Source organism: Lampetra fluviatilis, chromosome 5 (genome assembly GCF_964198595.1).
Source record: "Lampetra fluviatilis chromosome 5, kcLamFluv1.1, whole genome shotgun sequence".
NCBI lineage: Eukaryota > Metazoa > Chordata > Hyperoartia > Petromyzontiformes > Petromyzontidae > Lampetra > Lampetra fluviatilis.
This window is the reverse complement of record NC_136279.1, coordinates 7,348,367-7,361,973: the sequence shown is the minus strand read 5'-3', so window position 1 is coordinate 7,361,973 and position 13,607 is coordinate 7,348,367. Positions and strand designations below refer to the sequence as shown.

The 13,607-nt window shown below is 51.2% G+C and overlaps 1 protein-coding gene across 5 annotated transcripts; it reads left to right on the top strand.

Annotated features, from left to right (window-relative positions):
- The first annotated feature begins 2,157 nt into the window (after positions 1 to 2,157).
- Positions 2,158 to 13,607, top strand: LOC144932488 (enoyl-[acyl-carrier-protein] reductase, mitochondrial-like). 5 transcript variants are annotated; one of them, XM_078856619.1, is made up of 11 exons: positions 2,158 to 2,258; positions 4,074 to 4,288; positions 5,734 to 5,831; positions 6,268 to 6,399; positions 6,875 to 7,018; positions 7,414 to 7,516; positions 7,879 to 7,981; positions 8,408 to 8,481; positions 9,697 to 9,757; positions 10,318 to 10,390; positions 11,113 to 13,607. In XM_078856619.1, the coding sequence occupies exons 2-11, from the start codon at positions 4,131 to 4,133 to the stop codon at positions 11,274 to 11,276; spliced, it is 1,110 nt and encodes a 369-aa protein (XP_078712745.1). In that variant the 5' UTR covers positions 2,158 to 2,258; positions 4,074 to 4,130; the 3' UTR covers positions 11,277 to 13,607. The 5 variants fall into 5 exon arrangements, with proteins under 5 accessions (XP_078712745.1, XP_078712749.1, XP_078712747.1 ...); XM_078856621.1 differs by having other exon boundaries at positions 2,164 to 2,280; XM_078856622.1 differs by lacking the exon at positions 2,158 to 2,258 and adding an exon at positions 2,284 to 2,302.

Genomic DNA, 13,607 nt, shown 5'->3' with positions numbered 1-13,607 from the left:
CCGTATGGGTTGACAGTTGCTACTCGGACTCTAGATCATTGTAGCAGCGAGCTCTTGGTACAATCTGAGGAATTAGCACAGCTGCCTGAAACTCTGTCGAGCCCACCCTGCTGGATTTTCTGATCAGATGTCGATATGTTAACGTGAGATACGTATGTAAGTTGAACTTCTTTCGCACCGTACGTAGACAAAAGTGATCATCGGAGATACCAGAGCAATGTCGTATCTGTTATAGATTACAATACACGTACGTCACAAAAAAGTGGAACTAAATCTTATTGTTGAGAAAGTAAAACGTTCAGTAATCGATTGAATATAAACTCTTAAGATAATACATCTTGTATCGGTTCACCTGAACTAGGCAATGTGAATGGTTTAAATCTCAAGGATGTTTGTAAACATATTTTGAGTCTGTACCTAGAAACAATGGAAACGTTGAATGCTTAAGATGCGGATAACAACACGAAGACGTAACAATAGAGGGCGGCATCACCCTACTTTTGTTTCCGCTAATAAACCTCCAGATACAGTAACACGCTTTCGTTTGTCGAGATTAAGGGACCGAATATTTAATGCATTTTTCGTGCGCAGCACGTACATCCCATGTGCCACTCCGCTGCTGGATGAGGGCCACCCTTCGTTGCGTGCTGATGGTGCCAACCCTCGGTGGACTGGCACGTCCACCGCACCTCCGACTAGCACGGTTGGCTTGCGTACGGTGCGAAAGAAGTTCCAACACTCACCTAGTACATACATAAGGGGCAGTCTATAAATGACGTCATGCACCTGGGGGGGAGGGTCAGACATTTGTGACGATGTGTGACGAGGAGGCGGGGGGGTTGAGATATGTGACGTCACGTGAAAATGCGCAACTTTAAATAAATATAGACAACACGTTATACTTAATAAAATCGACTTTTTAATAAATGTTTTCTCCTACAACATCAGAGTGCAGCGCCACATTAAATACGCACTACAATGACAATAGTTTAAAGCGATTTGAAGCATGTTTTATTTGGGGGGGGGGGCAGAGCTTTGTGACGTCATATTTGAGGGGGGGGGGGTCTGACTTTTTGTGACGTGTGACGAAGGGGGGGGGGAGTCAAAAATAGTCCAAAATCGCGTGACGTCATTTATGGACGGCCCCTAAAGCAGCAGCGACAACAACAACAACGGCCGTACTTCAAACACGCTGGTCAGTTTGCGGGTTGATTAATAGGGGGGGGGGGGGCATAGACATGGGCGCACATCCGGCGCAGTGCAATGTTGGGTGATGGCCTTTGCTGCACCGCCCTCTGCTGCCCGCCGGCCCCCAGGGGCCTGGCTTGGCCTCACGTGGGTGACCGCCACAGTCAAGATCGGACGCATTTCCAGGTGATTTCCCCGCACCTCCCGGTAACCGCGTACGGTGCGAAAGAAGTTCAACGTTACAGTGACAATCCACTGCTGGATGAGGGCCTCCCCCCCACCCCCACACGTGTGCGGGGCCCAAGAGAGGTTATTTGGGTTACGTGACCATACTTCACCGTGCTGGTCAGTGCGTGCCCGTGGCGCAGGAGGGGAGAGAAGAGACCGTCTGCTGCCTCTCTGCCAGGTCCCCTCCACCCCCGTGTGCCCCCCCACCCCCCACCTCGGTCTCCCCCCACCCCACAATGCCCCCCCCCCCTCCACCCCACGGTGCCCCCCCTCCACCCCACGGTGCCCCCCCCCCTCCACCCCACGGTGCCCCCTCCCCTCCACCCCCGTGTGCCCCCCCCCACCTCGGTCTCCCCCCACCCCACAATGCCCCCCCCCCCTCCACCCCACGGTGCCCCCCCCTCCACCCCACGGTGCCCCCCCCCTTCACCCCACGGTGCCCCCCCTCCACCCCCGTGTGCCCCCCCCCACCACGGTCTCTCCCCACCCCACAATGCCCCCCCCCCCTCCACCCCACGGTGCCCCCCCCCTCCACCCCACGGTGCCCCCCCCCCCCCCACCACCACCCCACAATGCCCCCCCCTCTACCCCACGGTGCCCCCCCCCCTACACCCCACGGTGCCCCCCCCCCCTCCACCCCACGGTGCCCCCCCCCCGTACACCTCCCCCCCCGTCCCCCCGCTCCGGCCCCCGACCCCCTCCGGTCGCCCCGCCCCTTTAGCTCGCGCTGCCACGTGAGGCGCGCGCACGTGGGCGAGCGCGTGGACAGTGCCATGTACAGTGCGGTGTGATTTTGACGGTGCGTGCAGTCGGCGTCCTCGAGAGAGGAAGAGAGAAGCGAGGTGAGGGTGAGAGAGCAGTGAGGTGAGGGTGAGAGAGCAGTGAGGTGAGGGTGAGAGAGAGAGGGGTGAGAGAGGGGGGGAGATAACTGAGGTGAGGGTGAGAGAGAGAGGGGTGAGAGAGGGAGAGAGAGAGGAAGAGAGAGGGGTGAGGTGAGGGTGAGAGAGGGGTGAGAGAGGGAGAGAGGGGTGAGAGAGGTGAGAGAGGGGTGAGGTGAGGGTGAGAGGAGTGAGGAGAGGGTGAGAGGAGTGAGGTGAGGGTGAGAGAGAGGGGTGAGGTGAGGGTGAGAGAGAGGAAGAGAGAGGGGTGAGGTGAGGGTGAGAGAGGGGTGAGAGGGGTGAGGTGAGGGTGGGATTGAACAGCGCCTGCCTCGCAACGCCGGAGTAGTTCGCTCCAGCCTTTGTGCAATCATCACGACCCCCCACCATCCTCCTGGTACTCACATTCACACTTTAGACACCCCACTCCGGCCGCACCGTTACACTCCGAACTCACGTCCCTCACTGTCGCGACACACAGACACGCACCCACCCCCCTAACAGTAGCCACAGCACTGCCCTTCGTACAGTTCCCAACTCGCACATCACTGGCGTTTACCCGACGACCTGAACGCCAGCACCACGTGATGCTATCAAAGGCCCCCGTCTCGTATTCACGCGCATTGCGACTCTATTATTGCCTTAAAAAAAAAACACGAATTCGAAAAAATGTCTCTTCCTGTTATGTTGGTTGTCGATGCCTGCACTCGCCCTACCAGTATGTATGTGGAACTTCTTTCGCACCGTACGTAGCCAACCCACCGAACCGTAGCCTTAACGTTATTATCGTTAACTATAATACTAACCGGAGTGCTAACCTTACATCTAACCCTAGTATGAATCCTCGTCCGATCCAAACACCAACCCCTTGCCTTTCACTCACCATTTATTAACTCTTGCTCCTAAGCCAGTTAATTAAACCTCAGACCCAACCAAATCAGACCATAGCCCTACTTATAACCCTTACCACAATACTCAACTATATAGTAACCATACCCGTAGCCCTAACACTATTAGTCCACCAGATACAGGAGCGGGTAAGCATTTCCTTATTGAGGGCCGAACAGCATTTTTCATATCACTGAAGATTCACACATTAACACGCACACATTCGCATTCTGCAATAATGGGGAAAATAATTTCTCGGCAACTGGGCGTGTTAATATTAGAAACAAGAGACGTGGCCAAGTCGAATCTATACCCCTCGAGTAACTAATCAGTGCCGCTACGACGCTTTCAGTGACGGGGGTCTCTTCAAATTCTGCTTACAAAAAAGACCCTTGACGGTTTTGTGGATACATATTTAAATGAACCGTTGGTAGCTTATTCTCCCGGTCGCACCATGAGATCAGCGAATGCTGGCTGAACTTTTGGTAACTATAGGTCCTAGAAGTCGTTTAGGTTCGGGAGGATCGATGACCTCGAGTTGCTATGCTCCCTGCCGTTTGAACTCTGTCCCACGTCATATCGGGAATGCAGGCACAGGCAAGGCAAAGTAAAAAAAAAAATAATGTTCGTGCATTAGCTTATCCTTGAGCTGGATTTATTGGCCAGAACTATTTTATTCATTATTATAGTCATAGTTTATATTGCAGGGATGCTCTGTGAGAATATTGCTGAATACAAAAGCAACTGTATTGTTTCAGAGTGACAGGGCTTCCAAGTATGAAATGAAGTCACGGGGCCGTGTCGAGTCCCGCGGGCTCTAGGTCCCTTAATGATCGATTTAGACGCCGTTTAACTCTCATTGTGTCACTTGTGTGTTGTGCTTTAACACAGAATCTCCCTACTGTGGTCGGCTCAGCTGGCCACTGACGGATTCCCCAGGCCAGCACCATGCTGGGGCTGCTGGGCGTGGCGACGCTGCGAGCGGCACCTCGTCTCGGTGGCGGGGCTCGCGCCGCTCTGGGGGGCTCTCGCAGTCTCCCCCGACGAGGTCACACAGCTTCGTGCCTGGTGTACGCCGAGCACGGGGAACCGGCCAAAGTGGTGAAGTGCGTCACGTTTTCGCTCGCGTTACGCCGTGTGCGGGATGTTGCGAGCGTCGGTGAATGGGGACGGACATTGGAGTGGTCTCCACAAGTCTGGCAACCAAGGAGAGGAGAAGACCTAAGACCTTAAAACCCATCTTTTCTCCCGAGCCCATCCTACTGCTACTTCCTGCCCCAACGCCCCATCTACGACCAAGCCTACCCCAACCCCTCCTTAACCACTCCCACCCGTCCTCCTTTCACCATAACCACATCAGCACTTTTAATAACCCCACTCCGTATTTGAACCACTATCATCTAATGTACAAATTTATCATTGTTGCAAAACGCCTTGGAATAAGGTGTTGTATACATCTATATAAGATGGGATTAGACCAGATGGTGGTGGGAGACGGTGGAGGGCAGGTCTTGGAGATCGTGATCTGCAGAGGCTGCGGGATCTGGCGGAGGGTAGAAAACGAGGAGGTGTGGTGGCATTCTCGGCTTTGGCCACGGTGACATGTTGATCTTCATGATTTGGATTTAGAAGCCTCTGGGCAATTCACCCAAAATGCACCAAATCTCGTCATATCTCAGAAGCCAAGCTGTGTTGAACCTGGATGTTGCTTGGACGTGTGGCGACCGTGCGTAAAAACACGTTGTTATAAAGGGGCTGAGTTGGAAGCAGAGAGCTGTGCAGCAAAATCCATTGTATTGTACTTCTACGCTCCAACGTCTGTGCTGCCCACCTTCACCAACCAACATTGGCCAGCGTGATTAAATATGGTGAAATAACCTCCATATCCCACACGGCGTGGGACGGCCTTCATCCAGTAGTGGATTGACAACCGGGCTGTGTGGGTACAGGGTTACAGCCCTCTAGATGTGGTAGACAAGTCCTAGACGTGGGTCATTGACCAACTCTCAATTATTGGTTTTAATGTGTGATGAATGCATAGCACCAAGAGAATAGTAACTCAAAATCCCCAAGATGGCTCAACAACGTGCATGGACTGCCATTTCCTGGTCAACTCGTGGCCACCTCAAAGCCTCCCTGGGAATGCCATAGCGCACGATGAGATGAGTGCGAGCCAGCAACCCCAACTCGAAAGCGTAGAATAATACTTTCATTCCACAACGCGGTACATGAATTATATACGAGGACGAAATTCCATATACATCCACTACCAAGCAAATGTAAACCTTACTACCAAGCAAAATCTAAAATGAATAAACACATTTAGAAATGGCACCAAAACAAAAAGCACAAACAACAACAAAAAGTCATCACAACAAAGAAATTAGTCCATGAGGTCTACACAACGTTCCAACCAAGCCAGGGAACGTTCACAGGAGGGACGGAGGCGTGGGGCTGGGATCTATCGACTCATTTACGCTTTGGAACACTGTTCAGCAGCGCCCAGAGCCCAGCATCCCTCGAGTCACCTGGGTCTCGTTTCTCGTGACAGGATGGAGGAGCAGCTGCTGCCCCCCATTGGCGAGAGGGAGGTGCTGATCCGCATGCTCGCTGCTCCCATTAACCCCGCCGACATCAACATGTTGCAGGGTGAGAGAGGCAGGGCGCGGACATCGCTCTCTTGAACAGAATGGCACATTTCGATTGGCGGTTTTGTAAAAAACTATGCACTTTGCTTTCCAATTTGCATTTTACCGAAGGTCACAACGAGAGATCGAGAGATTCTGGTTGATATAAAAGCATTTGTAGATCATTTGTAGTTGAGGAAGATGTGGATAAATAGATATGCAGTGCGTTCCTCTAACATTTCCAGTACCTCTAATTGTTTAGCAAATTTGTTGTAGATAAACATTGACGTTGCTTATTTATCCTGTGCCCAACTTTGCAGTCTTCCTGATGAAGTTCTTATACCGTTTACTGTGGGAGAAGCTATATAGATTAATTCCTTGTTAAAGAACACGGGCGGCGAGCAGTCGGGTTCAGTGAGTGTGTCGCGTGTGCGTGCGTGCGTGTGCTCATGTGGCAGGAAAGTACGGGATCCAGCCCCCGTTGCCGGCCATCGGGGGGAACGAGGGAGTGGGGCAGGTGGAGGAGGTCGGGTCAAAAGTCACGAAGGTGAAACCAGGCGACTGGGTCCTCCCAGTGGGCTCGGTGTTTGGTGAGTCAGAGCACAGTCATATCAAACTATGTGTGTGTGTGTGTTGTGTGTGCGCGTGCAATGCTGGCAGTGTGCTATGAATTAGAGCATGCTGGTCTGTGTGGTATAAGTATGTGCAGGATGGGTGGTGTGTGCGCATGTCTTTTGCTGTGTATGGGGAGCGGTGGTGCAATGGTTAGCGCACCGGGGGCACTGATCTGATGACCCAAATTCAATCCCCACTCATGACCAATAACAGTGGCGAATATTTGAATCGGTCCTAGGCCTCTCCTAGATGATTGACTCCTTCAACAAGTACCTTGTGCAGTGTGTTAACATCACTGGTGCGGTGTGTAAACATCGTGGTGTTGGCCACCCACCCCCTCGTGTGTCGTGCCCACCTTGATAGGTGCTTGCCAACAGCATTTGCCCCCAACAGCCTGTTAAAGGCTATACGGGTTTGGGGGGTGGTGTCGGTGTCTTTGTGTTCGTGTAGGCACGTGGCGGACGGCTGGCGTGTGTTCCGAGGATGCCATGGTGACGGTGCCACGTGACCTGCCGCTGCTGTCCGCCGCCACCATTCACGTGAATCCGGCGACGGCGTACCGCATGCTGCACGACTTCACTCCGCTAAAACCAGGCACCCCTCACAACGGCACCGTCACTCTCCTGTCATTGACACCATCACCGGCACCGTCATTCCCTCTACTTTTAATAGCACCGGGATTAGCAGCGGCACTCACCATCTTGTCATTGGCACCATCATTGGCACTGTCACTGGCACTCTTGTCATTGCCACTGGCTTTGTTCCTTTGGTTGACACTCATTTCACTGGCACTTGTCACTGACATTGTAATTAGCACTGTCAGTCACAATTCTTACATTGGCACTGCCATGGGCACTTTCACTGCCATTGCCATTAGCACTATCATGGCCATGCCACTGGCACTCCTTAAATTGGCACGGTCATCGTTACTGTCACTGGCACTTACAATAGCACTCTCAATGATGGTTGTCTCCGCGCTTTGCGCACAGGCGATGTGGTGATCCAGAATGGGGCCAACAGCGCGGTGGGGCAGGCGGTGATCCAGATCGCGGCCTCCATGGGCGTAACAACGGTTAACATTGTCCGAGACAGGTGAGCTCACCTCCTTACATCGAACACCACAACCTCGCCACGCCGCAACACACCCCTCCCTCCCTCCGTCCCTCCCTCCCACCCCACCCACTGACCCCGTCTTCCCGTGTCCCGGATGGATGTTGCCTGTGTCTCTAGTTGAAGTTGCTCCACCATGCCTGACTCCCTTCCTCCTGCTGCTCACCCACTCACTCGCCCACAAAATTCACTCATCCACCCTGCTCGCTTGACGACTCGCCCGCTCGCCCACCCGCTCCGCTGGTTGTTTGACCACCCACTCGCCCACCTGTTCGCCCACGCACCCACTCATCCGCTCGCTCGCCCGCCCACCCACCCACCAACCCGCTCGCGAACCTGGCCAGGCCGGAGCTGGGGAAGTTGGTGGAGAAGCTGAAGGCGATGGGCGCAGACTTCGTCCTCACTGAGGAGGAGCTCAGGAAGGTGGAGGCCAAGGAGCTGTGGAAGGTGGGGGAGGTGTCCTGATAAAACTGCTCGAGGGTTTGTGTGAGTGTGAGTTCCTTATAGTGGGTTAACAACTACTGGACAACAATCGTGAATGAGTGCGTGAAGAGATAGTGAAGTGCTTGGCACACTGCGCTACAAACCACAATATGGCCGAATGTGGTCCTGGCCACGCCATCTCTCGTGCATGTCGGCCTTCATAGGTGCTCGCAACCGGCACTTGCCCCAACAGCCTATGTAGGCTATGAGGGGTGTCTTTGTCTTATCTTTTGTATGGGTACATGAGTGTGTGTGTATGTCTTTGTAACTGTTATTTTAACTACCTGCATGAGAACATTCAGCATAAACATTGTGAGTATCGGGTTCAGTGCCCTGACGCTGTAACCCCCGTGACCGTGGACTTGTCCCCGCCCGTGCTTTTCTGAGCAGAAGCTCCCCAAGCCTCGACTTGCGTTCAACTGCGTCGGAGGGAAGAGCGCCACGGAGCTCCTTCGCAATATCGAGTGAGCGACGCGCCTCAAGAACCATCGACCCCACGTACCCTTACATAGAGACACATAGACACACCGATCGAATTTTAATACAAACCACCGCCAACTTTTGGCTTAAAATACAAGAAACAAAAGTGTGTCTTTCAATCTGGAGAATATGGCACAACATCGAGAGATCATCGCGGATAACAGCGCTGATGTCACCGCGCCTCGCCGTCGACACTCGGCCTCACCGTGTCCCGATTGAGCTTTGAGAGACAGCCACCAGTATTGGTACCCGTATTTCGGCAGCGTTAAAAGACATCGGTGGGCAGATAGGTGTTTTCTGGAAGTTATTAAAATTCATAATTTATTTTTGGGCTAGGCCACCTAATCATCCGACCAGATGTGTCTCGAAAGACCCTCTACCACACTGAACATAGCCAAACAATATATATGTTGAACTTCTTTCGCACCGTACGTAGCCAACCGTGCTAATCGGAGATACTAAACAAGTTGTATTGTCACACGTACAAGTGTTCAATTCACCAATTAATGTTGTTTCGGCTCGCCGGTAAAGTTGAAGAACAGTTCCTACAAATAAAATTAGCAATTCCCTTTTTATGTTTCGCTTGAAACTGCGCAAAGCGTCTTCAGGAAACATCAAGGAAGTCAGGTGGATTGAGGGCGACCTAAGCAACACCAGGTGATGAAGTGACACGCAGTCAAATTCGAATAATTTTGAAATGTGAATTTTAAGCAAATCGGCAGATGCCTATAAACAAAGTCAACTTCAGACATTGTTTGAGCGGGAGGTTTTTGATGGATTACATTGCTTCGACAGATGCTTTCAGATATGTGAATGTTGTAGCTGATGAGTAAATGGGTGAGATGTAAATGGGTGAGGGGTATGAATATTGTAGGTGAGATGTGTGAATGGCTTAGATGTGTGAATTGGTAAGGTGTGTGAATGGTTGATGTATGTGATTGCTGTAGCCGGTGAGTGAATGTGTGAATGGGTGAGATGAGTGAATTGATGGAATATGTAAATGTTGTAGCTTATGAGTAAACGGGTGAGATGTTAATGTGTGAGTGTGTGCATGATGCAGCTGACGAGCGAACGGTTGAGACGTGTGAATGGGTGAGGTGTGTGAGCGGGTTTGCTGAGATGATGTTCGAGCCCTGGAGCTGACGAGTGATTGCGTGTGATTTCACCGCTTGTGTCACACGACCCCCGTGCCGCGACAGGCGATCTGGCACCATGGTGACGTACGGAGGGATGTCGAGGCAGCCCGTCGTCATCCCCACGGCAAGGGCCTTGCGACCCACACAGTGTCAACGCTGACATTGTCCGCCCGTGACACAGTCCACCTTGAACTTTCTGCCACTTGCACATTCTCCTGCCAAAGACAACATCCCCCCACACCCGTACAGCCTTGACAGACTGTTGGGGCAAGTGCTGTTAGCGAGTAGCACCTATGAAGGCCCGTACGGCACACGAAGGGGGCGGGTGGCCAGCACCACGCCCGGCCGCCTTTGTCTCCCCAATAGCGATGTTTACACACTGCGCCGGGTACTCATTCTGCTGCCACTCACACTTGCCACTTGCGCTGTCAGGGTAGGCAGTGTGAGTGCAACAGTCTGCCACTCGTGTTAACCCACCCTCACATAGTCCACCAGTGACACAGCTCCACTTTTAACGCGATGAATAAAATGTAGAAACTTGTGGTGCGCAGATTGTAACATCTTTTCATCTTGCTACAAATTGCCCTGTCGTCTCCGCTGCAATAGGCGACTGTATTCAGCAGTTAAATGACGTCTTTGTCATCGCGCCCTCAGGTCTCTGCTTGTATCGTTTGTCTCCCACAGAGTGCGCTTATCTTTAATGACGTCAAGGTGCTGGGATTCTGGATGACCCAGTGGAAAAGGCAGTATGCTCAGGGTGAGCTTAAAGGACGGTGCATCCAAAATGAACGATAATTTTATTCTACATGTGTACACTGACACCACATTGTATCAATCCACTGCTGGATGAGGGCCTCGCCACACCATAACGTCACCAATACTGGCCAATGCGGATTGGTGAAGGCAGGGAGCAAGGACTTGGTGGCATAAAAGTACGGTACCGTCGTAGACTTCACTGCACTGCCCTCTGCTGCTCACAGCATTGCCCTGCAGCAGCCTGTTATGCATTGTGGTCACCCAATCCAAAACTTACGCAGCCTCAACCTTGGTCAGCATTGTTTTGTTTATATATGTTTTTATATTCATATTGTATGCTAGTGTTGAGGCTGTGTGTATTTGTGTGTGGATCGATGTGTACATTATTCTATATATGTGTGTATCTGCGAGTGTGTATTTGTGGGGAGCGTGCTGCGGTACGAACCCGGCAAACGGAGCACTATTCCCGCTCACGGCTAACACCAGTGAGGATTATCTGAACCGGTTATGAGCCTCCCCTAGATTGACTCAAACACAAATGAGTACCTAACGCAGTGTGTAAACATCACAACAGGGAAGACAAAGGCAGCCGGGCGTGGGTGATGGCCACCCACCCTCTTATTCACCGTGCCAGCCTTCATCGGTGCTACTTGCTAACAGCACTTGCCCCATCAGTATGTTACGGCTATACGAGCGTCTTTGTGTGTGTGTGCGTGAAAACAGACGGTGAGCGGCAGGCACGTATGCTGTCGGAGCTCTGCAGCCTGGCACGCGTGGGGAAGCTGACGGCCCCCATGTGCAACGAGGTCCCTTTCCACGACTTTCAAGTTGCTCTCGAGGCCGCGGTGAAGCCCTTTCTGTCAGAGAAACAGATCCTGGTCATGTGACCCCTCCCCCAAACATATGCCGCCCCTTTCACACGCCAAGTTGCCAAGACGCGGCTGAAGGTTTTCCCAGCCAGTTTCTAGGTCACATTGAGGTCATAGTGTCTCCATGCTTGATCAAGCAACAGTGCAGACCTGAACCAGTTAAACATTTCACATTTCCATGGTAGAGCCAGTCTATTCATGATATTGTAGTGGACTAGGGTGCTCTATATGCAAATTAGTCCGGGGCGAAAATGGGAAATGAACTTGAGCCCTGCCAAACTGTTTCGAGTTGTACGTCGTTGACGTGGCTCGGTGACTTGGTGAGTTCGTGAAGTACATGTCAGAGAGCTGAGCTGACACTGCAGAGACGCTGAGTTGAAATCCAGAATGAAGCCATCCACGTATCAACCAGGTTCTCCGGAGTAGCCAGTTGATGGTCTCCACGCAGTCACCAGTACATTTACAAACAGCACTTTTGTCAGTCCACTTCTGGATGACTTTACCACACCGATTTGGTTTCCAATTCGTAGTAATCTTGATTCTTAGTTTAAACATTTGGGTTTGACTGCCATGCGGCGATAATTTGTATAGCACGGTACGTGGAAAAGTGCAATATCCCTTGGTGTGTGGATGAGGGTAACGTGAATGAATTTCAACAGTAGATCTGTAATATCTACGTCCACAGGCCGTTCTCTGAATGAACCCTTTTCATAACGATGCCGATTGCACACGCAATGTTATATTTTGCCACGCAACACTCCACATGGCAACCACTGAGTGTGGGTAAGCCCCTATAGACCTGAGAACATAAATGTTAGTGACGTCATCTTGTTTAGAATCACATTCCCTGACTTGATGTGAAGCTACGCCCGCTCATTGTGAGAGTTGCAAATGGTAATATATTCGTTGTATAGCATTCCAGTTTATTAATGCCACGATTATAATGCAGTAAAAATGTATTGATGACACAAACAACGGAAATTGTACACTGTCTTGATGTGCCATAAGTCACACTGGTGTAAATTGTTTTTGATACAATAAATATAAGATATCCTCCCACAGTACAGTGGTTAGCACACTGGACTATGTAATGATGAGTGATACATAATTTACATATAAATAGCAAAATTCACAAATATACTCTCACGCACATGAATTGCTGAATGTATCATCGTGATCTTAATCGGTTGTAATCGATGCGTCGTCACGTCCCCAACGGACGCTGCCGCAGTGGTGTAATGTTAGCACGACGCTGGACTTGTAAGGTAGAGGCTGCCGGTTCGATTCCATATCCCGACGCTGCTGTCGAAACAGTGGTGCGAGTGTCTTGAATTCCCCCGCTTCTGGCCACCCAGCGATATAAAATTTGGTGGAATAAAGTGTGGGCTACTCCCGCATCTTGCAAGACGTCCAGGCCAGCGTGTAGGAGTAGTAGGACTAAAAGGCCGTCTAGAGCAGGGCTTCTCAAACTTTTTTTAGCCTGCGGATCCCACTCAGCCGATGCAAACATTTCCGCGGACCACCCAGCCCCCCCACCCCTGGTGACAAAACACATTCACTTCTCTCTCTAAATACCACGAATACAAAAGAATTCATATTACGAACATAATTTTTTTTTAATGCAGCAGTAATGTTTTACTGTTTTTAGGTGGTGGTGCATTTAGATCATGCTTAGGGTAGTTTAAATCAGGGTAGTTTACCTAAACTTAATTTTTTATTATTAATTATCACGAGTAAAATATCAACCGACGTCCAAAACAAAGCGTGTAAACATCGTCATTATTTCCGGATCAACCCGCATTTGCACCACAGCCCCGCGGATCAATTGGAGGGATGTCGCGGGCCGTACTCTTGAGAACCGCTGGACTCGGGGGACTCTGCATCGCCTCCTCTCGTGGATGCCCTTCCGCCAGAAGTGGCGCATGCAAGCAAAATTGCGAGGCTGAATTCTTTATTGTAAACGTCCACCGCGAAGCGATCTGTACACCGCATTTGCCTATTTGTTGTGATTGCACACGCCTCTGTTGACGTTCAATATGTGCGCGCGTACGCACACGCGCACCGAGTCTCGTAGGAAATGAGACCTGATTTGTATGTGGCCCGCGGCGTGTGTGTGCGCGCGTGTTTTTGGGGACCTGATTTATGCGCTCTGACTGCGCTCATTCAGTGGCCGCGCAGCCGAGCGTACAGATACAAGAAGCGCAGCCAACTCCTGCTGAAATAAGCTGCGTAAACACCTTTTCATTATCTGTCACTCACACACGTACACATACCGAGAGGTGCCTTGCTCTGAAATTGATGCATTCTTGCCTCGGATGAACAATGATGGAGATTTTTTGTAAATAATAA